Raw genomic sequence first — 25,754 nt, 5'->3', positions numbered from 1 at the left:
GCATGCCCCACTCCCATCCCCCTATCCTCCCAGAACTTTGTCCCCCAATCCTTCCAACTCTCATAAGGCTCACAGTGGTGGAGCCAGAAGAGACTTCCCTACTTATTGTACTCAACAATCTGGGGGTCATTCCCTCACCTGTCTTTCAAATCCCATCCCTAAGCTTCTTTTCGACCCTGAATTTCCCCATAGACAAACTTCTTCCTTTCTCTTACACCTTGGACCTTTCCCTCCCCCGTTCTTCTGTATTTCCCTCCAAAAACCCTATTCTCCAACTTCCTCTCCGCCCCCCCCAGCTCCTTCCTCTTCCCTCCCTCTTTGTGAGGAGGGTGAGCCAATGTATATGTGTGAGATAGAGGGATGATGAGATAGGAAAGAAAACGAACTAAGAGGAGAACTGAGAAGATGAGAAGGGATGAGATGAAGCAGACTAAGATGGGGGAGGGAGATAAGATGGGGGGGCTGCTATGGGGATAGATGAGATGGGCCGAAGAAAAGGGTGGGGAGATGACTAGGGGCTGACATGATGATGGGGAGGTTAAGATGATGAGAAGTGAGCTAATGGGGACTGGGATGATGAGGGAGATGGGGAAGATATGACGGGCTTGGGTCAATGAAGGGAGCTGGAATGGTGATGATGGGGAGGGGCTGGGGCGATGCTGGGGGGCTGGGAGGGTGCTGGGGTCCTGGGACGGTGCAGGGGGTTGGGGGAATGCTGGAGGCCTGGGACGGTGCTGCGGGCCTGGGACGGTGCTGGAGGCCGGGGATGGTGCTGATGGGGAGGGCCTGGGATGAAGCTGATGACGGGCATGGGGCCGGAGCGAGGACCACCCCCCCGCCCCACTTCTCCCCTCCCCGGGCCTCACCTGCGTCCGCGGCACCTGCGGGAAGAGGTTGAGGGTGGTGGGCCGCTTGGGCCGGTAGGTGTCCCCGCCGAGGCCTCGCGGCACCGTGTCCTGGCAGGGCTCGGGCGCCGGGCCCCCGCCGCCCCCAGGCCCGCGCTGCTGCTGCGGAGGCTGCGGAGGCTGCGGCGGCGGTGGCGGCGGCTGCTGCTGCTGCCCGGGGCCCCGGGGCCGCCCTCGCCGCTCTTCCTCCTCCTCCTCGTCCTCGTCTTCGTCCTCGTCCTCCTCCTCCTCGGCTCCGGGCGTGTCCCCGGCCGCGTCGATCAGGTCCATCTGCAGCATCTCGGCCTGCAGCCGGCTGCCCGCTCCCCCGCAGCCGCCGCCTCCCGGCACGAGTCCGCCGCGCTGGGGCTGGGGGCCGGCAGGCAAGAGGCGGGGCGTCAGCGGGGGCGGGGCCGAAGGGGGCGGAGCCTGGACGACAGGGGTGGGGCCGGCCGGCCGGAGGCGGGGCCGTACGCAAGCAGCCAATCCTCCGCCGCGCCTCCGGGCAAGTCCACTAGGCCGCCCGCGGCGAGGGTTGGGGGTAGCCGGGCGCGCCGCGCTCGGGGAAGCAGCGGCTTAGCCCTCCTCGCTCCCGGGGCGGGCCGCCGGGCCTGCCTCTCTACCCTGGGTCCGCCCGCTCCCGACCCCTCGCCACGCCCCGCGCCGATCGCCTCCCGCTCCCATTCATCCCTCTCCACCCTCCTCTCCCGACCCGCCAAACTCCCCTCCCCCTACGCCCTGTCGTTTCCGTGGCAACAGCCGATGACCTCACCCGGGCTGTAAGCCGAGCGGGGGAGTGAGGTCACCTCTGTTGTCATGGAGACGCGGGGGCCCCTCTGGGGGTTGGTGCGAGGACCGACGGGTCCCTCTGGGCCGGGGCTGGGGCGGGCTCTGAGCTCTCGCTGAGATCACGGAAGAGGCCGGAGCTGCCCCCTGGCGGGCCGGGTTGGGCCTGCAGTCCGCGCCTGCGCAATGGGGAGGACCAGGGAGGGGAGGTGGAAAAGGCGGGGCGACGTGGGCGTAATACGACGATAATGCGATCTAGCTAGGTTTATGTAGCGCTTTGAGATTCGCAAAGCGCTAGACATATGGGGAATCTCAGAACACCTCAGGGAGGTACTTCCTCAAGTTTACGAAAGGGTAAACTGAGGCACAGAGCGATCGAGCGACTTGTCAGGGTCACTAAGCCAATAAGCATCGGAATTAGAACTTGAACTCAGGCCTTCCAGACTCCAAACGCACAGCCTTCTCCACTACGTCACTTGACTGGGCTGGGGGGCGGGGCCAGATAGGGGTCTGTAAAGGGAGGTGGGGGCTTAGAAGAAGCTGGAGGTTTTTGAGGGGGGAGCTGCGGGGTGGAGGCTAAGAGTAGAGGGGGCCGTGAGGGGGGCTGAGAGGAGGGGGGGCTGTCAAGGAGGAGGGAAGGGCCAAGGTGGGGGTCTCTGGGCGGTGAGTTGGAGGGTCCTGAGTTGAGTTCATGGGGGACCATCAGGGACGTGAGTGGGAGTCTGCGGCCTGCTGGGCTGGGCTGGCTTTGGGGTGCAGGCACCCCGATCCTCCGCGGTCCCCGAAGCCCCGGGGCTCCAGACCCTTCCAGGGGCACACTCTTACAGCCCCGAAGGCTTGCTGGGCAGGAGGGGCCAGCTCTGGCCGCAGGCGCGCTTGCGGACCTGCTGGGCGCTCTCCTTGGGGGTCCCCAGGGCAGCGACTTCCTGGAGACGCCCCCAAATCGGAAGCATTCTGCAGGCGGCCGGTGAGAGCCAGCTCCTCGTGAGGACCCCAGGCTGGCGTTCTAATTATTCCTCCGGCCCCGCCTGGCTCCTAGGGAGCTTTGCCCTGGGCACGGTGGGTACGGGATTGGAGAGTTTCTGCCCCTCCCGGGAGGACCAGGGTAAGGTGGCTCCTTGGGGAAGACTCTCCACCTGTCTGTGCACCCGCTGTGAGGGAGACCCTGCTGTGCCTGGGGGCACCTGCCCGTCTCCCTCCCTCTGCCCCCTTTCTTTCCTAGGATTAAGCCTCTCACGACCTCATTCCCTTTTGTGAGTGTGGGGGCTAGAGGAAGGACTTTGGAATGACCCTTGGCCTGCACCTGGACACAAGCATCTCCGCCTCAGGCTCTGGGGCCTGGGGCCTGGCACCAGAGAGGATCACCCGAGCTGCGGGCGCTCCAGCCTCTTACGCTGTGCCTCGGCCCTGGAGTGCTTTGGAGAGAGCTCCATCTCCCTGGCAACCTCGGCCTTTCGGTGGGCAAGCGGCCCTGGCCTGGGCAGAAGCCTCCTAGAGGTGGCCCGGGATAGTGGCTTCTGCCCAGCCCGGAGCCCGGCCCAAGCCAAGAGGAGGAGCCCAGCTGGAGCATCCTGGCTGGAACCAGCCCGGGCTCCTGTGCAGCAACCTAGAGCTTGCCTCTCGAACCCCAGAGCAGGACGGACTCCACCTTCCCCTACTGACCTTCCCTGCTGCTGGCATCATTTTAGGGCTTTGGGCTTTGAGTTTCCCTAGCTTTTGGCCTGCATTCCCGATTCCTCTGGAGATTCCTCAGTCTCCTGTGATGGTCCCAGGAAAACTGCTTCCTGTTTTGAGCCTACATGACTGACATGCATGAAAACTCCAGTGTCCCTTCTCTGCCCTCTTCGATTCCTGTGTGACCCCCTGGATGCCATACCCTTGTTCTACACACACCTCACACAGATACACACATACACCACACACACAGACATACACACACACACCCCCCACACACACACTACACACCACATACACACCAGGTGTTAGGACGCTGCTACTTGAAAACCAGTCCATGGAAAAATAACTCCACCACTGGGGGCTTTGTTCTTCTACCCCGCACTCCCAACCCCCACTGCCTCTTGAAAACCAAACCCAGCCCATTCTGGACCTTCTTCTGTCCTCTAGTATTTCCCTGCCCCCTCCACCCAATGGCCTTCCTTCACCTACCCGTAGGGCTAGGGTGTCTTTGCAATGCAGGCTGATGCCACACTCATCAGTGATCTCCGAGAGGTCCTCATCCTCAAATTCTTCTAGACTGATGTCATGGGTGAGCCTGGAAGAGACAAGGACAAGTGTTACTTTGGGAGGGGTGGGGATATGGCAAGAGCCATCCTTGGTGAACGCTCAGGTAGGGCTTGTTCATGCTGATGGGAGCTAGGCCTGTGCTAGTGCAGACGCTGTTGAGGGCATGCCCAGGAGTCTGTCTCTAGAAGAGATATAAAACCAATTCTCAGACTCAACACAGATGGGATTCATCCATGGTCCCAAAGTGAAGCCTCAGGGCCTACAAGAAGGCGTAGTGGGAGATATTAGAGCAGCATCTTTGCTAAGCGCCTGTCAGGGTTAAGGTGAAGAACCAGGGCACAGCCCAAGCCTTCCTGTGGGCTGGACCATGTGGCATGAGGTGTGGGGGTCAGTTGGGAAGCCTAAAGAGGTTGAGACACAAAAATCTCTGAAGCTCTGGGGGTCCCCTTGCCAAACAACGCACTGCTGGCTGTAGGATGAAAATGATCAGCCAAGAAGATGCCCTCTTCTTCCCCCCAACATCAAGGGGTTGGAATTTCCCCAATGACCCTCCTGTCCTTGGGATTGAGATGAGACAGAAAATCCAGACTGATACAACAGTGTAGGCCAGGGCTAAGAGTCTGGTCTTCATGCCGCATTGTATCCCACCACTCATCCCTTCCTTACAAGTCTAGAGAAGGGCTGGGTTACAAAGAAGGGGAATGGGAAATACATGTCCAAGGGGCCAAGAAGACTTTAGTAACTAGAGACTCATAGTCCCCCAGAGGTCCCTGAGGCTCCCTCTCTTCCCCAGGGGCATATGGGACAGAGTCAACTCATGGACTCTAGGGGGTGGCTCCAATGGGCAGAGATGTTTGGAGGCCAACCTTTGGCACCAAGGGCTGAATGGCTTATTTCACCCACCCCCAAATACAGAAGATTCTGCGGTGCCAGCCACACCCTGGCACAATTTATGCCCATAGACCCCCCCCCCACCCTCTTCAGACTCTGGGTGCTTTCAGCCTGGAGCCATGCTGATAAGGCAGGGTAGATTGGAGGCTGATTTCAGACTAGCTCCAACTCTTCTATCTGGTAAAGAGGCTGAGCCACAAAGTTGGGAAGCCCTGCTACTTCAAGGTCATGATCACAGATCACAGGATTTAGAGCTGAAATGGACCTTGGAGGTCATCCAGTCCAACCTCATTTTATATTTGAAAACCCAGGACCTAGAGGAGGAATGTGTCTTGGCCAAGGTCACACAGGTATTAGCAGCAGCACCAATGGCCAAACTTCCAGGATGATTCAGGAAGCCTGGTTCTCATCCTCTCGCCCCAGTGAGGTCTCCCTACTCCAAGGACTCCTCCACAGCCCCAGGTGACCCCCCCAGGGACCCCCTCCCACCTCCCTCTCCCATTCCCCAGCTCCCTACCAGCGTTCCCACTGATCTTCCAGCCAGCTGTTATTATCTGGGCTTGACTCCATCTCCATCACCAGAGACATGGGGAGGCCTCCCCGTCCTGGGGGCTTCAGGGCCACAGAATAGTGTCCTCATGCCCGGGAGGGAGGGGGGGGTCGAGGAGTAGAGAGCTGGAGGTCGGAGCAGGGACTGGGCCTCTCCCCCCCCTCCCCCTGCTGCCTGGACTGTCTGCCTCCTCGCTGCTCACTGCAGAAGCTATGGGGAGTTCATTAAAAATAGATGGGCCCAGCGAGAGGAGGCAGCGGCTGTCTCTGCCTCGGCCCGGCTCCCAGCTCTGGCGATGCCGGGCTGCCTTCTCTGTGAGGAGGCTGCGGATCCCTCCCCCTAGTCCTCTGCATCCTCGCCCTCCTCCTCCTCCCCCACCACCAGAGTCAGGTTACTTCAATCGATGCTAGCGGCTCCACCTGTCCTTCCTGTGCCCCTGTGGGGGCTGAGGGTCCCTGCCCTCCCCTTCCCAGAGGGCCTCACATGCAGACGGCAAAAATCTTGCTTCCTCTGGCCTCCCCTTTCCCTGACCCCAAATCCTCTTTAAAGGACCAGCACTGTCCAGGGACCACCTGGATCAGAGCAGGACAGAGCTGATTCCTCAACTGGGAGGGTCCCTACCCCCCTGCCCAGGTCTGGCAGAAGCTTCTGGGCTGACGCAGCCCCAGACATGGCTTGCCTCCTCTCTACTCCCCAAACCTTACCAACAGAGCTTTTCTCTATGATGCTAGAGGGAAAACTTCCACACCCATCTGCTCTTCTCCTCTCTTAAGAGGCAGCATGAGGTTAGCAGAAAAGGGTCAGAGGATGTGGATCCAGACAACTTTGCTACTTACTACCTCTATAAACTCGAGTCTCTGGGGCCTCAGTTTTCTGTTCTGTAAAATAAAGAGCTTTGGACTAGATCTAGTCCTCTTCAGCCCTCTCCTTACTCTCCAACCGATGGGGAGGAGGCAGGGGGTGCCTCAACTGGGGGCAAGAGATAGGGCAACTGAGTTAGCCTCTGAACCTCAGCTTAATCCATCTGTAAAATGGGAATGAAAATACATTTATAGTACCTACTTCACAAGGGAATTGTATAGAAAGTACTTTGTAAACCTTAAAATGTGATGGAGATGTCTGATTCTCTGCCTTCCACTCCCTAGACCTGGGAAACTGGGTTGACCCTGAAGCCCCACAGAAAGACCTCTAGAGGAGAGCTCTGGGGAATGCAAAGAGCCCTGGATTTAGAGCAAGGGGACCTGGGTTCTGGGGCCTCAGTTTCCTCATCTCTAAAATGAGGGGGATGGACTGTCTGATATGGAGGGTCCCTCTAGTTCTAAATTGTATGATTAATCCTCCTGCCAGCCTAGGGTGTGACTCCCCACCCCCCTCCCCCAACACCCAAACCACAGCATGTGGGACAAATGACTCTCCAGGATCCTAGGTCAGTGGGAAAGAAGGTGAGCTTGGATTTAGGCACATTGAGCTTGAAGAGTTGGGGTAGCTGTTTCCACCAGGTCCTCCTTATGCCACCATAAGCTCCCCACCTATGATCCCTTCTTTTCCCTTTGCCTCTGTCCCATATATATATATATATATATATATATATATATATATATATATATATATATATATGTATATATATGTATTTGTAGGCTGATAGTTTACGTCTTTTCTCTCCCATCAGACTCCGAGGTCCTTGAGGGCAGGGACTGTATTTTTGCCTTTTTTGCATCTCCAGCATTTAGCACAGTGCTTGGCACATAGCAAGCCTTGAATACATTAATGCTCACTAACTGCTGATTTGTCCAGGGACCTAAGGCCAACAGCAGACAATTTGCATTCTCAAAAGTATCAAATGATTCCCTGGTAAATAGGAAAAGGAATAGCTTTCTCACCCTCTGAAGGCAAGGTCCAGCTGAGATGGCCCTGATGTCACTACAGAAACAGGACCTATAAGCAGATTTGGGGCTCTCTGATGCTTCCTTGCTCTCCAGTGCCTTCCACACTTTCCTCATGTAATAGCTATCATTGCAATAGTATTTTTAAGGTTTGCAAATCACTTTAAATATTCTTTCATTTGATCCTCACAACAAAATGCTACAATTACCACCATTTTACAGATGAGGAAACTGAGGCAGGCAAAAGTTAAGAGACTTCCCCAGAGTCACTCATCTAGTAAGGACTTGAACTCAGCTCTTCCTGACTCCAGGTCCAGAGCTCTATCCACTGCTCCACCCTGCTGCCATGTTAGACACGGAGACATATTCTTGGGGAACACCAACAGTAGATCCCACAAGTCCAGCAAGTCATATGTGAGTTTAGCGGCAGCTAGGGTTGTATGAAGATATGGAGTTGGGCAGAGGCTCACAGAACCTTTGTTGGAAGGGACTTCCAATTTCAGTCATCTTGTTCAACCAAGAGCAAAAAAAGAATCCTCTCTTTAGCATGAAAGACAAGAGGTCAAAGACCTCCACTGAGGACAAACACCACCACCTGAGACAGGCCTTTCCATATTTGGACAGCTCTGATTGCTAGGAAGTTTGTCTGACATTCAGCCTAAATTGGTTTGTTTGCAACTCTGACCTCCTGCTTCTGGTTCGGCCCTTAGAGGCCAAGCAGAGTAAGTCTAATTTTGATTCGGCCCTTCAGATACTCGAAGACAGCTCTTGTGCCCTTCACAACCAAACCTCTTTTCCAAGTGAAATATCCTCAGTTTCTTCAACACATTCCCATAAAGCAAAGTTGAGATGGCCCTTTTCTGTCCTGGTTACCCTCCTCTGGACCCTCTCCAGTCTAGGGTGACCATGCCAGACCACAAGAATACTCCAGAAGTGGTCTAACCAGAACAAAGTACAGCAGAATTCTCATTCACTTGCCTTGTCCTGAACTAAACCTCTTTTAACAAAGATTAAAATCAAACTAGCTTCTTTGGGTGTATGGTGAAGTTTACAATCCAAAAACACCCCAGATCTTTTTAGAGGAGCTGTTACCTAGCACCATCTCCCTCATCTTTTATGTGTGATGTTGATTTTTTGCACCCACCCAAGTATAATAATATATATGTATATCCCTATTACATCTTGTCTTACTCAATTTGGCTCAGTGTTCTCTCATCACGATTTTTTTGGATCCTGATTCCATCATCCAAAGTGTTAGCTGCCCCTCCCACCTTTGTATCATCTGCAGATTTTATAAGCACACCATCTACCTCTCTAGTCATTAACAAAAAATGTTAGTACAGGACCAAGGACAGCTCCCCAGGGTGATCCATTAGAGACCTTCTGAGTAGATATTAGACCACTGAAAACTATACTATGAGTCTGACAATTCAACTGGTTGCTAATTCACTTAACCATACTTTTGTTTACCCCTCTATCTGCCACAAGAATAGCACAGGAGGCTGTCCAATGCGTTACTAAAAGCTAAGTAAACTATATGAATAGCACGCCACTTTTCTACCAGTCTAGTAACCCTGCCAAAAAGGAAAATTAGATTAGTCTGGCATAATCTGTTCTTTTTTTATATATGTTTAATGGATACTTTCTTCTTTCAATATCATGGTCACTTCACAATGAATTCCCTCCCCCAAAGAATACTCATAACAAAGAGAGTCACAACAAAGCACCCACATCCGCTAGCAGGCGCAACGTTCTGAGCAATTGTAATTCCTGAACTCTACCAAAAGAAGGGAAATGCAATTCATCACCTAGCCTCTAGAAACAAGACCGTCTGGCCATTGCACTGACTGAACCTGAACTCTGATGTCTTTTAGATTTGTCTTCCATTTCAAGTCAACAAGCATTTATTAAGCATCTATTAAATGCCAGGTATGATGTGCCAAGCACTGGATAATAATTTCTTTGTTGTAGTCATTGTATATGCTGTTGTCTTGATTTTACCCTCTATCCTTTGTATCAATTCATACAAATCTCATGGGGTTTTTTACAACTTCACCATTTTCACTATTTCTTATGGTCTAATAATATTTAATTACATTCATATGCCAAAAGTTGTTTATCCAGTCCTTATTCAAGGAGTTCCCAATTTTTTACATTACAGATAATGCAGATATGACTGTTTTGGTGTACATAGGATGTTTCTGTCATTGACCCCTTTGGGGGCATATACCCAGTAATGGGTTGCCGTATCAGAGGGTATGCACAGTTAAGTCATTTTTCTCCCATAGTTCCAAAAATGTTTTCCAATGAACAGTTTCATAAACTGTATTCATATGCCTATCTTCCCATAGTTCCCCCAACATTGGTTTATTTCCATGTTTTATCATATTTGTCAATTTGAAGAATTTGAGGTGAGATCTCACCTATATTTCTCTTTTTTTAGGGACTTGGAGCATGTTTTCATATGGCTGTTGATAGCCCTTTTTTTCTATGTAAAATTTTTTATTCCCCATTGCGAAATCCCGGTCATTGTTGTAAATGTCTTATTTATCCTTATATTTTCTTCTATACCTTACACATAGCAAATGCTTGATAATATTTAAAAAATCAATCAATGGGTGCTTAAACACTTACATCTGACAAGATTTCTGTTTTTTAACATGCAAATCATAAAAAAAACAAGCATGCTCATAAAAATTCACTTTTAAAATCATGAGCTTAAACAAATTCAATAATAAAGGCCAAACTCTTAAATGAGTAACTCAAAAGAAGGGATACATAATGGAAGTATTAACAGAAATCAAAGTCACCAATTTTCTGTCCTTTACAGTAAGATAGACTTTTTTGTGCTGTGTGTTCATATCCTTTAACCACTTACTCTATTGAAAAATTGCTTTTAGGTATGACATGTCTTTGATGAAGCTGATCAAGGCCTTTTGAGTGATCACTGCTCTCATTTCTAGAGATCCACTAGCCATCCCCTTTATAAATATATTATAGAATTTTCCCAGGAGTCAATGTCAAGCTCATTGGTCTATAGTCTGCAAATTCAATTCTTGTCCTTGAAAATTGGTATTTTGTTCTTTTCTAGTCTTAGAGTCCCTCTCCCCTTATCCATGATCTTTCAAAGACCATAGGCAGTGGCTCAGCAATTGTCTTTGCCACTTTTCATCTGAGCTTAGTGTCCTGAACTCATCAAAGGCAGCAACCATTTTCTTATTTATCTTGGGTGTTAACTTCCTAATAGTAAGTTTTGTTCTGTCCTTTTTCAAATCCGAACAACATTCTCTGACAAAGAACAAAGAAATCAAACATGGTTGAGCAGCTATGTCTATGTATTATCATTGTCCCATCATGGTGCTGGTCCTATTTCTTTTTTGATTCTCCACTTTGCCCTGATATAGCTAAAATACCTTCCAGTTGTCTTCAGCTTATCTTAGTAGCCTCGGCTCCCTCTGAGATTTTGCATCCTGGATACTATTTTTTACAAGACTGTACTGTGCTTTTGTAGACACATTTTGTCACCTGTTCTTGCTTCCATCTTCTTTACATGTTTTTTTTAACATGTTTCCTATGCAATTCTCCCTCTCCCTCTTCATCCCAATTATTTTTTCTTGGTGTTGTCAAGAATTTCATCATATTTTTTTTAAAAAGATATTTTATTGTCACCATTTTTTCACTTCAGAATTTTATTTGTGAGAGCTTCTCTTCCTTCTTGGGTTGACTTCCGAAGGACCTTAGCTATACTTTCTCTGAACCCTTTGAAATCTGCTGTCCCCAAATCCAGAGTTCACATTAAACTCTTCTTGACTTTCTTCTTCTACAGCAAATTCTAAGGTGGATGGGTCAATTCTTCCCAGTTGGCCAACTCTTCTCATCATTTTAAATGCACTAACTCCTCCTTGTTAGTGAGAATCCGATTCAGAGGAGAATTTTCCCCATTAGTTCCTCCACCTTTTGAAGGATGCATTTATTAAAGGAAGCCGAGTTATTAGCTGTGCTGTTTTGGGCAGAGGGAACTCTCCATAGATATTTCTATTTGTAGTCACCCACTGCTACAGTTTCATGCTTCCATGCCAGCCTTGTGACCTGATTCCCAAATTCCTCATCTAATTTTCTTTCCATTCATGTGCTGTTCTTTCTGTCTCTGTGGGTCCTCTTCCAAATACTTGCCATCATACTTACACCCCCTGGTTCCTGGATGCCCTTACATGAGGATGTCATTAAATTTAATGCTACAGTAACCCCGTCCCCTCCCACATCAACACACACACACACACACACACACACACACACACACACTCTCTCTCTCTCTCTCTCTCCTCTCTCTCTCTCTCTCTGTCTCTCTCTCTCTCTCTCTCTCTCTCTCTCTCTCCCTCCCTCCCTCCCTCCCTCTCTCTTTCTTTCTTTACCTATTCTGTTCCTTTTAAATAAGGCATATCCTTCCAGAAGCATATCACATATATTAGAATGTTATTAGAATGTGAACCAGCTTTCTATTAAGTGTTGAGTGTTATTCTACAAATCTCAATGATGCCTTTGAGGTCAAATTTGTTTCCTTATATGAGGCCCTCTAGTTCAGCTTGCTTTTTGTCCCTTCTTTGTACATTCGTATACAAACATCTGAGGTCATGGGTTTTATTGCTGGCTCTTTTCTTGGGTTTTGTTTTCTAGGAATATCTGGGTATCTCGACTCATTCTGTGGTATCTAGCATGGTGGCTATACATAGGCAATTATCTCCATTTTGCCTTATGATTGTGAATGAATAAAGAATGGGAAAGCATTCATTAAGCAGTTGCTATGTGCCAGAAAGTGTGCGGAATACTGGAAATCCAAATTAAAAAATGAGAAAGTCCCTACTCTCAAGAAGCTTACATTCTAATACATGAAGGTGTGTGTGTGTGTGTGTGTGTGTGTGTGTGTGTATAGAGTCACAGGGATGGTGAATTTCACAGGACAGTCATCTGACATGCCCCTTTCTAGAGGTAACAGTATTAACGTGACTACTGCGCATAGAACAAAAAGGGGAAAGGAAGGTGGTACTATTGGAAAGATGTCTTCGGGAGATGACTAGATGGGGTGGTTCATCATCTGGTCTAGGACCCACTAGATATAATGAGCCAGGTAATTTTTCATTTTCTCAATTATTGATCAAGATTGCTTGGGCTCTAGGAAATATGCAAGACTCCAGCAAATGCCTCTTATGGGGTCTTGTTAGGTGAACTCCACTCCTAGACAGGAATCTGCCATTTCAATCCAATCCGATTCTCAGCTGCCATCTTCTTAACCAACTGTTCATTCATGAATCTGCCTTTCTCTACTGAAGTCCTTTGTCTTCTATCACTAGCAACAGGGATAAAACCTTATCTCCATTCCTAAGGTCTTCAGTTTCTTGCCCAATAACTTTTTAGCCATGTTCTCTGGATTCTTTCTGCCAGTATCATTTGTGTCCTCATGAAATGCCAGTACAGGGTAGTGGTCATTTGGTCTGACAAGCCTTGGGAGATTCTCTATAGGTCTTCATTCCCTCAACTATGAAATGACAGGGTTGGACTCGAGGTGTGCTCAAGTCAGTTCAAACTGGCTCTCCAGAGCTGATTGTTAAATTTCTGGCACGAGCATTTACACTTCTAAAATCATCAGCAAATGTTACAAATCAGCACTTGATTTGTTGTTTTGTTGATCATCTTGACAATCATTGGAGAAAATGTTAATAATGCAGATTAAAAATGTTATGAGTATGTTGAGAGTCCGTTGTTAAACATTTGCAAGCCAGCACACTACCAGTTGGACAAGGTACCATCTATATCCTTTCCAACTCTGTATCCTATGATGTACTTACAGACTGTACCATAAAATTGAGCATCAATTTATAAGCACCTCCTTTCTCACCCATGAATGAATTATTTTCCCATATAAATGAGCTTTCTAAACAACTAAAATTCACTCCTTTAAACACTAGAATGTTTTAAAATGTTAAACCTGTTGGGGTGATACTTTTCTAAACCGCAGTAGACATATCCTCCCCTTTCTTAAACAGAGGAGAACGAACATCATTTAACCTTTGCTTGGTGGTGCAGGATCATCATTTTGCAGACTAATGGGCTTTAATATCTGGATATTCTCAGGACCTGTAGGGTAGGTAGGGTTGTTTGTCCCTGTGCTCCCAGATCATGGGGGGAGGGCACCTTTTATTTACAGACTCTCAGAGTGAGAAAAGTCCTCAAAAGGCATCTAATCCAAACCTGGTCTGATCAAGTATTTCTTTTGCAACACCCAGCTCCCACTTGAAATCTGCCACTGACAGGGAACTCACTACTTCTTGAAGGAGCCCATAATTTTGGGCAGCTCTCATCATTAGGTGGTTGTCCCTAGATCTGGCTTTAGATCTCTCATTTTTCTTCCTAGAACAGCTCTTCAGATAATTTTAAGATAACTATAATACCCCCTTGTCTCCCCACCCCAGCCTTTTGTCGAATCCTTCATGGATTTGGCCTGATCTCAAGGCCCTTCACCATCCTTACTGTCTTCTTCTATACTTTTTCCAGTTTATCAATATATTTCTCAAAACATGGTGCCTGTTTTTTTTCCATTGGAGCAAAAACAGGAAACAAAGGTGCCCATAACTTGGGAAAGAGTTAATCAGATCATGAGAATGTAATGGACTATTGCAACATAAGAAATAACAAATATGACAAATTCAGAAAACACATAGGAAAACGGGTCTGAACGGATTCCAAGTGAAGAAAGCAGCCCAAAGGAAGAGTCTGTACCATGACTACAATGATGTAAATGAAAGCCATGCTCAAAGACAGAAGGATACAGATCGGATGCCATGACCAATCTTGGCTCCAGAGGAGAGAGGATGACACACATTTCCCTTCCCTTAGCAGAGGTGGGGATCTCCAGGTGCTGAAGGGTGCATGTACAGTCATGAATGGACATTCTGTGTTGGTTGGTTTGGTTTCTGTTTCCTTTGTTCTAAGGCAGAGTTCAGGGTGTATGTGGTGGGGGAGGGAATAGTGGGGGGAGGGGAAGCGTGGTATATTGAGAAGTGACTTTTTTGTCCAGACCTTTGATTTCATTGTGTCTGAAACTCCTGGGAGATGAAACTGCCCCTTTACCCCTACCATTGCAGGTCAGCACCTCTTCTGTGATTTATAACCTCAGAGAGGTGCCTGTGGTCATTGAAAGGGTAAGTGATGTGCCCAGGGTTACAAAGTCACAGAGAGGACTGAGACCCTGGTCTTCCTCATGCCAAGGTTGATTCTCTATCTGATATGCCACTGTGCATCACTGGGGGGGACTATGACTCATACCCCAGTCACTGTGGCATGAAAAACAAAAGACATCAATTAAGCTTGTTTTTTTCCTTAAAAAAAAGTGGAAAAAATGAAGTAAATTGTGGCTCCCAGAACCAAACATAATTCTCCACATGTGGTCTGACCAGGGCAGAGGACAAAGGGGACTATTGTCTCTTCAAATCCAGCCGCAGACACTTCCTATCTGTGTGACCCTGGGTAACTCACTTGTTTCTGACTCAGTTTCCTCATCTGTAAAATGGAGATCATAAAAGTACCCACTTCCCCAGATTGTTGTGAAGAAAAAATAAGATAACATATGTAAAGTGCCTTACACCCCTATATGAATTCTAGCTGCTTCATGCAGGTTAAGATATATTAGCTCTTTGGGCTTCCACATTAGTTCTTGTGTCTTCTTTTCACCATCTGTCTACCTGCCTCCTCCACTATTAGCAGTCGTTTCTCCTTGCCTGTCAGCCTCCCCTCCTCACTCTCTGCTTCTGATTTGCTGTAGTTTGGGAAAGAAATAACTAGCCTTGTCTAAAATAACAGACAATAGGGGCGGTGAGATGGTGCAGTGGATAGAGAGCCAGGCCCAGAGTCAGGAAGAGCTGAGTTCAAATATGGCCCCAGACCCTTACTAGTCAAGTGACCTTGGACAAGTCACTTCATCTCTGTTTGCCAAAGTGTCTTCATTTGTAAAATGAGGACCAGAAGAAAACCTGCCTCCCAGGGTGGTTGTGAGGATAATTAGGAAGCACTTAGCACAGTGCCTGGCACATAGTAGATGCTGTATAAATGTTGGGGGTTGTTATTATATCAGTCTCTGAATGAGGGCTTGGCACGATCTAGTATAACAGAAAAAGTCCTGGGCCAAGAGGCAGGAGACCTGAGTTCCAGTCTTGGCTCCATAGTTACTAGTCCTGTGACCTAAGGGACCTATGTACTGTAATAACTCAAAACACTATAGTACTTTTAATATTTATAAAGTGCTTTTCTCACAATTGAAATAGACAATGAAAGGTCCATTATTCCCATGTGACATTGTTCAGTCATGTTTCAATCATGTCCGACTCTTTGTGACTCCATTTGGGGTCTTCTTGGCAGAGATACTGGAGTGGTTTGCCATCTCCTTCTCCAGCTCATTTTACAGATGAGGAAACTGAGGCAAACAAGGCTAAGTGACTTATCCAGGACCACACAGCTACTTGAGTGGTTTGCCATTTCCTTCTCCAACTCATTTTACACATGAGGAAATTGAGGCTCAGTGACTTGCCCAAGGTCACACAACTAAATGTCTGAGGTTGGATTTGAACTCAGGTCTTCCTGACTCCAGACCTAGCGTTTTATCCGCTGCACCACCCAGCTGGCCTATTCTCCAACTCTCCCTAGTTGTCTTACAATCCTCTTCCGTGGAAGTGTCATCTCCATGTCCGGGTAGTGGGCTCTCAAGGTGCTGGCTCAGGGTTGGCCTTGGAAAAGACCTTCAGTGAGTAATTATTGAATGAATGAAAATGCAGGCCGTACAGCCCTCCCATGTCAAGATGGCATAAAAGAGCTCCCAGAATCAAGAGCTGGACGAGGCCTCGGGGTCATCTAGCCCAAGCCCGTCACCTAACCAGGAATCTCCTCTATAATATTCTCAACAGGTGGTCATCTAGCCTCTTCTTGGAGACATCAGGTGATGGGGAGTTCACCACCTCTTGAGGCAATCCATTCCGTTTTGGGGCAGATCCAACTGTCAGGAAGTTTTGGTTACCTCAAGCCAAACTCTGCCTCTCTCTAACTTCCAATCATTGCTCCTGTTCTTCCTTCTGGGGCCAAGCAGAACTAGTCCAATTCTCTTCAACAGGGCCAGCCCATCCTGTAGTCTGAGACAGCTCTGATATCCTCCTGAGTCTTTTCTTCCTCGGGCTAGCCATGCCCTTTCCTTTTAATGACCCACACATTATCTGCAGCCATATGAAAAAATGCTCTAAAGCGCTATTGATTAGAGAAATGCGAATTAAAACAACTCTGAGATACCACCTCACACCTATCAGACTGCCTAGTATGACCAAAAAACGATAGTGGAGAAGATGTAGGTGAAATTGGAATATGAATGCATTGTTGGTGGAGTTGTGAACTAGTCCAACCATTCTGGACAGCAATTTAGAAGTATGTTCAAGAGGCTATAAAAATGTTCCTACCCTTTGATCCAGTAATACCACTACTACATATTGATGCCTTTTCACGGATATGTTTCCTTTCCTCACCTCTGCCTAGCATCCCTGGCTTCCTTCAAGACTCAGTACAAATCCTACTGTCTGCAGTAACCCTTTCCCAGTCCCCCCAGCTAGAAATGCCTTCCAGTTGCAGATTACCCTATAGTGACCCTCCATCCCTCCCTCCCTCTCTCTGTCCCTGTCTCTGTCTGTCTGTCTGTCTGTCTGTCTCTCAAAGAGATGATAAAAAAGGGAAAAGGACCAACATGTACAAAAATATTTATAGCAGCTCTTTTTGTGGTGGCCAAGAATTTGAAATTGAGGGGATTCCCATCAATTGGCGAATGCCTGAACAAGCTGTGGCGTATGAATGTAATGGAATACTATTGTGCTATAAGAAATGATGAGCAGGTGGATTTCAGAAAAACCTGAAAAGACTTATATGAATTGATGCTGAGTGAAGTGAGCAGAAACAGGAGAACATTGTACACAGTAAGAGCAACATTGTGTGATGATCAGTTATGATAGACTTAGCTCTTCTCAGCAATACAATGATCCAAGACAAGTCCAAAAGACTCATGATGGAAAATGCTATCCACATCCAGAGAAATAACCATGCGGTCTGAATGCATATCGAAGCAAACTATTTTCCCTCTTTTGTTGCTTTTTGCTTTTTCTTTCTCGTGGTTTTTCCCTTTTATTCTGATTCTTCTTTTACAACCTGACTAATGTGGAAATATGCTTAATATGATTGCACATGCATAACCCACATCAGATTGCATGCCATCTTAGGGAGGGGGGAGAAAAAAATATAAAAGTGAAATGTTGAAAACTGAAATACAAATACAAATTAAAATTACAAAAATGACCCACACATGTGAGAGTCTCCATCCCAGCCACTATCCTGGCTATCCCACTCCCAAAGCCTCCAGCTTGTTGTGCTCTGTGTGATACTTTAAACTGCACCAACCTTCTCATTTTATAGCTGAAGAAGCCAAGGCCCACAGAGCTTAGGGAATTTGCCCAAGTCACATAAGGACTTGACCCAAACGTTAAATAGTAGAGCCAGCTCCTTTGACTCCAAAGATGGTGTTTATTCCACTGACAGGTTGCCTTCTACGAGGGTTGTTTCCCGTGGAGGGATCCCAGGTTCCTTAGCTCCCAGAGGTGGAGGCTAGGGAGGTAGCACCATAACTAAAAAGGGGAACAGAAAGAGGGGGTGCAGGCACCCAAGATAGGCAGCTTCAGCCATGAGTAGGAGCCCAGAGGGGGGACCAAATGCACATCCCTTGAATGGGGGTGGGTGGGAGCAAAGAGACCTGGGGTTTCGTTGGCATAGGGAGCTCCCAGTGGAGTAACTCTCCCTACCAATGCAGATCACCAACTGGCTGGCCATTCATAATGACAGAGAATTGCCTGGGACCCTGAGAGGTCGAGTAGCTTGCAGAGTCACCTGGCCAGGACACATCAGAGGTGAAACTCAAGCATGAGTCAGCCGGCCCTGAGGTCAGTGCTGTATCCATTACCCCATATTCTTTCTCAACGCAATTTGCCACAAAATAAAATGCCTGTAGGTCATTGGCAGCAGAGATTCCTGACGTTAAAAATGTGTATTTATGAAAAAGTCATATTGAAAAGGGCAGCTAGGGGATGCAGTGGATAGAACTCTGGGCCTAGAGTCAGGAAGACTTGAGTTCAAATCCAGTCTCAGATACTTCCCAGCTGTGTGACCTTGGGCAAGTCATTTAACCCTGTTTGCCTCAGTTTCCTCATCTATAAAATGAGCTGGAGAAAGAGATAGCTAACCCACTAGCATCTTTGCCAAGAAAACCCCAAATAGGATCACAAAAAATTAGACACAACTGAAAAACAATTGAACGCACAGATTTTAATCGACGATTTTACGAAAAATTGCTACCACTTCCCAGTACCATCCACCATTAGGACAAAGAATTACAATGAAATAAAACAATCCACTGACCACTCTGATATTGTATACCTTATTCTGTACCTGTAGCCCACCACACTTCTCTGCTACTGTGGAGGGCACCCCAATCCTTCAAGCTCACAACCTTGGCATCATCTTTAGCTCCTCACTCTCTCTCCATGCTTCTCCAACCTAAGCAATATCTCTCACATATGTCACCTTCTCTCCACTCACACAGTCACCCCTTGAGTTCAGACCTTCAGCACCTTTTTCTTGGCCTATTACAATAGCCTCTAATTGGTCTGCCTGCTTCCAATTTCTCCCCCACCACAATCCATTCTCCATTCAGCTACCCAAGGCGACATTTCTAAAGCACAAGTCTGACCATGCCACCCCTCCCCACTTAATATTTCAAAGGCTCCTTATTTTCTCCCAGATCAAACATAAAATCTTCTTAGAGCCCTTCATAACTTGCCCCCCCACCAGCTTTCCAGCCTTCTTCTAATCTTCCACATACACATTCTACAATCCATGACACTGACCTACTTGTAATCCCCTAAACACATCACTTCATCATCACACATATTGATGCCTTTTCACTGATACTTTTCCTTTCCTCAGCCCTATCTAACATCCCTGGCTTCCTCCAAGACTCAGTACAAATCTTACCACCTGCAGTAACCTTCTCCTAGTCCCGCCAGCTAGAAATGCTTTCCAGTTGCACACTACCCTATAGTGACCCTCCCTCACCCCTCCATTTTGTCTCTGTCTAGAGAGAATCTCTTCATCTATCTAAATCTTGTCTGTACCAAGTTATTTACACATCTACTTCTTCAGGTGAGGGACCACGTTTTTTACTATTCTTTGTATCACCCATGCTTGGCACAGTGCCTGGCACATAGTAAGAGCTTTATAAATGCTCATTGACTGATTGACCTCCCTTTTCTCTTTTAGAAGACCTTTCTAGATCTTCTTTCTATTGGGTTCCAGTTCTCATCTCCCCTCCCCCATAACTCCTTCAAGGATTAAGTCTGATCTTTATAGGGGTCTCTCTTCCCAATCTTGGGTCTCTAGGGTTCTCCATCTTTGAAAAGGGGAAATCCTCTTTATTCTCTCCTCCAGTGTTTTAAGAGGAAGGAAGCAATGGCCTTGAGGCAGCTGGTGTTTCTTGCCTCTCTAGGAACAGGGGTCTTCTTTAACTCTCTTACTCTTTCTTCTTTCTCCTGACCCCTACATCCACCCCCCCCACAATGACTTTCTCTCCTCTCCTCTCCTCTTCCTTCCCCAACCCTGGCCATGCATGGACGTTGGACCAGTGACCCCTGGGAAAGTCTAGGCTAACTTGGTTATGCAGTAACTAACCACTAACTTGCTATGCAGCTTGGGGAGAGTCAATTAGCCTTTGTTTCCCCATCTGTAAAATGAGGGAGTTAAGTCAGATGACTGTTCTAGTACCTTCCAATGCTCTAATGCCCCGATATTTTCCAATACATTTTCAGAAGTAGCTGTGAAAAAAGAAGCTAACTTAGTATCAGGAGATTTTGGATCAAAACATAAATCTGCCACCTACTAACTCTGTGACTGTGGGCAAGTCGTTTGAAGGAACAACTTAATTCTGTATATCTATAGAAGTCTATTCATTACGGAACAAACGCAAGTATTCCCACTTTACAGATGAGGAAATTGAGGCTCAGAGAGGCCACTTGCCCAAGGTCACACCACTAACTGGTAGAACTGGAATTTGAACTTGGGGCTCCTAACCCAAATCTGCACCACAATGCCATGAAGTCTTAACTGAGTCTCAACTTCCTCAAGTGAAAATTTCAGTAATGATGCTTGCTCCTCCAACCTCACAGAGCTGTGAAGGAAATGTTCTATGGACTGTGAAGAGCTTGGTGTCAGAGCCACTGGGATTATCATCTTTGTCCACTGTAGGGATGAGATGGGGGAGGGAGAGGGTCAGGGAGAAAGACATTGAGAGGATTTGGAAAGTGAGAGCAAAGGGATGGCGGGGATAGGGAGGGGAGGGAAACAGCTGAAGCCTTGAAGCAAGAATCTTCCTCCTTGGAACTTGGTAGATCATAGTCCTCACATTCAGCTGTCTGCACCCCACCCCCAGTGGAGATGGGCTGCACAGAGCCATCCACAGTCTTTCTCCCAGGCCCCCAGGTAGGCAGCTGCCTTGGTGGGGGGGGGCTATCTGGGGACCCTCCAGGGATCCACCCTATGACCTCAGTCTCATTAGCAATGAATTCCCCATCTTAGACTGCCACTGTGGCTCAGGTGCTCCTCCCCACTCCCATCCCCTTCTCCAGACTGGAAGTCCCAAGGGCCCTGGTGGCTGGAAGGCACCATTATTGACCCTCCGGGGGCCTTCAGTCTCTGGCATGTGCTAGCAAGAGACAGACACAGACACAGGAACCTTCAGGCACTGCGCCCCAGCTGGGATCAGACTGCCAGGCGGGGGGTGGGGGATGCTAGTGTCATGGGAAAAGGGAAAGATTATTAGCAGAAGAAAGAACAATGATGTTTATTTGAACCTCCTTCTCCAAGGATCTCCAAGCACTTTGTAGACATGCTGCTCAGTCCCATAAAACTCTTGGGGTTGGGGTTAGGGGCAGGAGGGTGGTGGTGGAGGAATGACATTATTCAATTACTGGAACTCACACCTCCCACTTATCTGAACACACATACATTTCCTATTCCATGTTCCCCCCTTCACCTATACCCTGCACTGACCAGGATCTTTTCTAGGGAAAGAAGGTGCTTTATAAGAGTCTCCCAGACAGTCCAAGCTGAGCAAAAAGAAAAATCTTTGAAAACAACTTGACCCTTCTGATCCTGAATAACCTTCCCAGGATTGCTTGGAGCTGCTTTTGATGGGGGTAAGGGGAGACAGAGAAAACAGCCTTCTCTCTCCCCTTCCTCTTCCTTTGGCTGTCCTCCCCAGATGAAATGTCTGCCAAGGGACAATGCTCAGCCCAAGTGGGAGAGATTCCCTAGGTCTGGGTCCAATAAGGAAGAGCCAGGACAGAAACCAATGCAAAAGGGGTCCAGAGGCTATTCTGACCTCACCTGCTTTCTCTTGGAGGGGCTGGGGAGAAAACCATCGAAGAACCCCTGTCGCTCTCCAAGGTGCTCAAACCACCTTTTATGTGATCGCCAGTCATCCTGGCTCCCCAATCTGTCCGACCCATTTGGGGGAGTTGTCAGGCCTCAAGGTATCTCTGAGATCACTCGAGATTACATCTAGGGCTCTCCCCCTACTCTCCTGGAGCCCTCCCATTATTACAGGCTCCTAAAATTTAGAACTGGAAGGAACCTTAGAGATCATTTAGTCCCGTCCCCTTGATTGACGAGGAAGCTGAGACTCGGGGGAAGTGACTTGCCCACGGCCACACACAATGAAAGGGGCAGAGCTGGGTTTAAGCCTAGGTTTTCTTACTCCAGATTCCATGCCCCCACCCCACTCCCAGTATGTCTTGCTCAGTCTCCCTTCACCTCACATTACGGTCAGACAGAGGCCAGCTTTGCCTAGCACAGACCTCATCCTCTTGACCGTGGTGGTGGGGAGAGACAAGGACACGTGGCTCTGAGGCCCCTTCATTCTAAGGCCCAGAGCTTTCTCTTTGGGTTAGGGAGGCATTTTCCACCTTGGAAGTCCTGTAACCACCAATCAAGGGATAGCGTACCCTAACGTGAGCTGGCGATCCGGGTCGCTGGCCCAGAATCCCTATCCTCCTCGCCTAAGCTGAAGTCCGCCGCCCATTGACCCCACCTCCAATTCTGGCGGAGGGGAAGAGGGACCCAGAGCGAGTCTGGGAAATGGCATCCGGCACCCTCTTCCTCCTCCTCCGTGCCCCAGCCTCCCTCCCCAAATACCGACCCCCGCCCCTCCCAGTCCAGCTCCAAGGAGGGAAGGGCTTGCTCCTGGGGTGCAGGTAGAGGCCGCTGCCCTGGATAGGGGAGAAGGGGATCCCCAGTTACCCCGGGATAGGACGAGGAGGGGAGAGTGCATGGCAGGGATGTGCGCCCTGGGCCCCTCGCACTTCTCACCTGAAATTGGGAGGCGACACGATATGCAACCCCAGGAACGGGGAGGCCCCGGGCGTGGACGCGGCACCCCCGCCCCCGGCGCGCCCGCCGCTTTCTCGCTCCGCCATTCTCCCGGCGCAGCCCAGGCCATCCAGGCGGGCGGAGCGAGCCAGAGAGGAGGAGGAGAAGGGAAAGAAGGAGGAGGTGGAAGAGGAGGAGGAGGAGGAGGAGGAGGAGGAGGAGGAGGAGGAGGAGGAGGAGGAAGAGGAGGAGGACAGAGAGGAGGGGGAGGAGGGAAAGAAAGAGGAGAGAGAGGAGGGAGAGGAAGAGGAGGAGGGGGAGGAGGAAAGAGAGGGGGAGGAAGAGGGGCAGGGGGAGGAGAGAGAGGAGAGGGGCGGAGAAGCTGCTGCTGTAGCCGGCAGACACCAGGAGGGGAGGGGGAGGAGAAAGGGGCGGGGCGCACCTGCGGAGGGCTCAGCCACACCTACAGCCCTGGGCTCCAGAGTCTTGGGGCTGGGCATCCGCAACCAGGTAGCGCAGGGTCAGCCTGGGGCAGCCAGGGACTTGGTGCGGGCAGGGGCTGGAGAGGGTGCCAGCGTTGGAATTGGCCGGGTGGGAGGGACACCGAGGGACCGGGAGGGGAAACACTCTCCTCTTCTCCTCCGCACCTCTGCCGCCTCCAACACCACAGGGTAGCCCCGGTCCCCCCGTCGCCGCTCTCCAAGGTGCTGAAACCGCCCTTTGTGGTTACCTGTCATCTTGCCCCGCCCCCCACCCCGGCCCCAACCCCACCTTGTCCACCATATTTGGGGGGAGTTGTCAGGCCTCAGAATATCTCAGAGATTATTCCCTTCCCTAGAGAAAAACGCAGAATTACTGAGATTTAAAAGCCTGATGTTTATGTGGGATCTTCACAGTCTCCTATCACTGGATCTCAGGTGGAGTGGAAAGAGCCCCAGGTCTGGAATCTCGTCTCTGCCGCTTACTCTCCGTGGGACCCGAGATAGATCCCTTTCCTGGTCTGGGCCTCAGTTTCCTCATATGTAGAATGAGGGGATTGGACTACACGTCCTCTAAGGTCCCTTCACTTTGGGAGCTTTACAGACAAAATGAAGAGGGTGGGGAGGGGTGGAGAAGCTCATCCAGATTCGTGTCTTCCCACTCGGACCCATTTCTTCCTCGAATACCTTGGATAGCCTTTGGTCCCAGAAATCTGGACTCCATCATTATAGGCTCGAGTGTTAGAGGCTGGAAAGGACCACGGAAACCAAATCCAACTGCCCCCACTTTACAGAGAAATATGGGCCTGGAGAGGCCCTGGGGCTCTAGAACTTGCCAGGTCCCACAGTTCATGGGGTGGCAGGGTTGAGTTGAACCCGGGTGTCTTGATTCCGAGGACAATGCCGCTTTCCACTACATCAAGCTGCCTCTTGTCCTCGCCTGGAGCTTGTTCTCCTGGCCTCTGAAATCCCCTTCCTAGTCCTGGCCCTTTCCCAACTCCTAGCCCCAGATCAGCTCCAGACTAGGGACACTGTAACCTCTTTTTCCTAATCCAAGTCTCCTCAGACTTCCCCACCCCCAAGGCTGTCAGCAGTGTCTGATTTTCTCACCTCACCGACTCTCTCTTAGCACCTCGATAGCTTTTGCTCCTTGTAAAGTGCTCCTCTCTAGGCTAACAAACTCTCTTCTCTGCCAGGGCACAGGCTCTGCCTCCTAAATATATCCACCCATTAATTTCATGACTTTCTGAGTTTCATTTCAGACTCTAGGGTTCTCCTACATCTTAGCCATTTGGGATTTTTTTCTGAGTTATTTTTTTCTTCTTTCAGGCCTCCACTCACACAAAACCCAGGCTGAGTAGCTCCTACCTGGTATACCTTCCTTGGCTCTTCCCTCTCCAGAGACTGGTGCCTATGCTGTTTGAGTCCCTGGAGCTCCTAACATCCCCTCAATGGAGCTTCCTATGGAAATTCACCTAATGAACTACCTTATTACTGTGATGTCGGCAAAGACCAGGGCCCCTGGAGCCTGTAATAGGTTCAAACCCCACAGGGTTGATGGGGGTGTCCTGACCCAAAGATTATATATTTGGATCTCTTTGCCATCTCAGCATCCCCCATGCACCCCAGAACAGCCTCCTGCTTTCTCAGGCTTCAAGTCTGGCCCCAAAAAGCATCTTTCCTATAATTCCACCCTAACGGGCTTCTGTTAAGTACTAGAATGAACACTGGACTTGAAGTCAGATCTGGTTTCAAATCTTGCCTTTGCTGCTCATTTCTCTGGCCTTAGGCAAGTAACTACATCTCTCTGGGCGTTGACAAAGTGAGAGGGCTAGACTGAGAGGTTCCTTCCACTCCTAAACCTAGGATTTCTGTAGGACTTGAACATTGTAACCTTCTCATCTCTTCCTTCAGACACCTAGAGAGATAATGGAGCAAGCACCCCCCCCCCCAACCTTAAGTGACTGCCTAATAGGTGCTGCTTAATGGGCGGGGGGTGTTTGTTAGGATCCCCATTGCCTACTCAATGTGCAAACTCCTGATCCCAGCATTCAAAGACCTCCCCAAACTGCTTTTTTTGGACTTAGCCCACTCTACATCCCTTCAGTTTCCATCTATGCTGACCTCTCAGGTGTCCATGCTTTTGCTCATGGTCTAACCCCCAGAATGGACTGCCCACTAAGGCTAGCTCAAGTGCGACCTTTTCCTCCGCAGAACTCTCCAGGTGATGCTAGCCTTGTTCCTGAAATTTCTCAGAGCACTGGTCTTTATCATTTGGCTTCTTGTCCTTTCTACCCTCTGATTTCGGGCTCTGTGAGCTCCTTAGGCACAGAGTCGCTGTCCTATCTTAGTTTATGCAGCCCTGGCTTAGTCCCTTGTATGTAATAATTGGTGCTTAAGCATTTGTTGAATTGGTTGCTTGGCACAAATCCCCAGACAGTGGCTCCATGGACAAAACACTGCTGACAGCAGCCAGACCAAAAGCATCTGCAGGCAATGTCCCTAGAATCCAACAGGCTGGGGGGCCCACTGCTCTTTCATCCTGAAG

The 25,754-nt window shown here is 49.0% G+C and overlaps 1 protein-coding gene across 1 annotated transcript in view; it reads right to left on the bottom strand.

Moving 5' to 3' along the window:
- The window catches only part of MAPK8IP1 (mitogen-activated protein kinase 8 interacting protein 1), a 28,258-nt gene extending 5,424 nt beyond the window's left edge, over positions 1–22,834 (bottom strand). Inside the window, exons 1-3 of the mRNA XM_036762334.1 lie at positions 22,728–22,834; positions 3,837–3,942; positions 867–1,253 (exon numbers count right to left, since the gene is read on the bottom strand). Coding sequence (XP_036618229.1) covers positions 867–1,253; positions 3,837–3,942; positions 22,728–22,834 — 600 coding nt within the window. The remainder of the gene's footprint in view (positions 1–866; positions 1,254–3,836; positions 3,943–22,727) is intronic.
- Positions 22,835–25,754: the final 2,920 nt, after the last annotated feature.

This window comes from Trichosurus vulpecula, chromosome 6 (genome assembly GCF_011100635.1).
Source record: "Trichosurus vulpecula isolate mTriVul1 chromosome 6, mTriVul1.pri, whole genome shotgun sequence".
Lineage (NCBI taxonomy): Eukaryota > Metazoa > Chordata > Mammalia > Diprotodontia > Phalangeridae > Trichosurus > Trichosurus vulpecula.
This window is presented reverse-complemented; position numbering and strand designations above follow the sequence as displayed.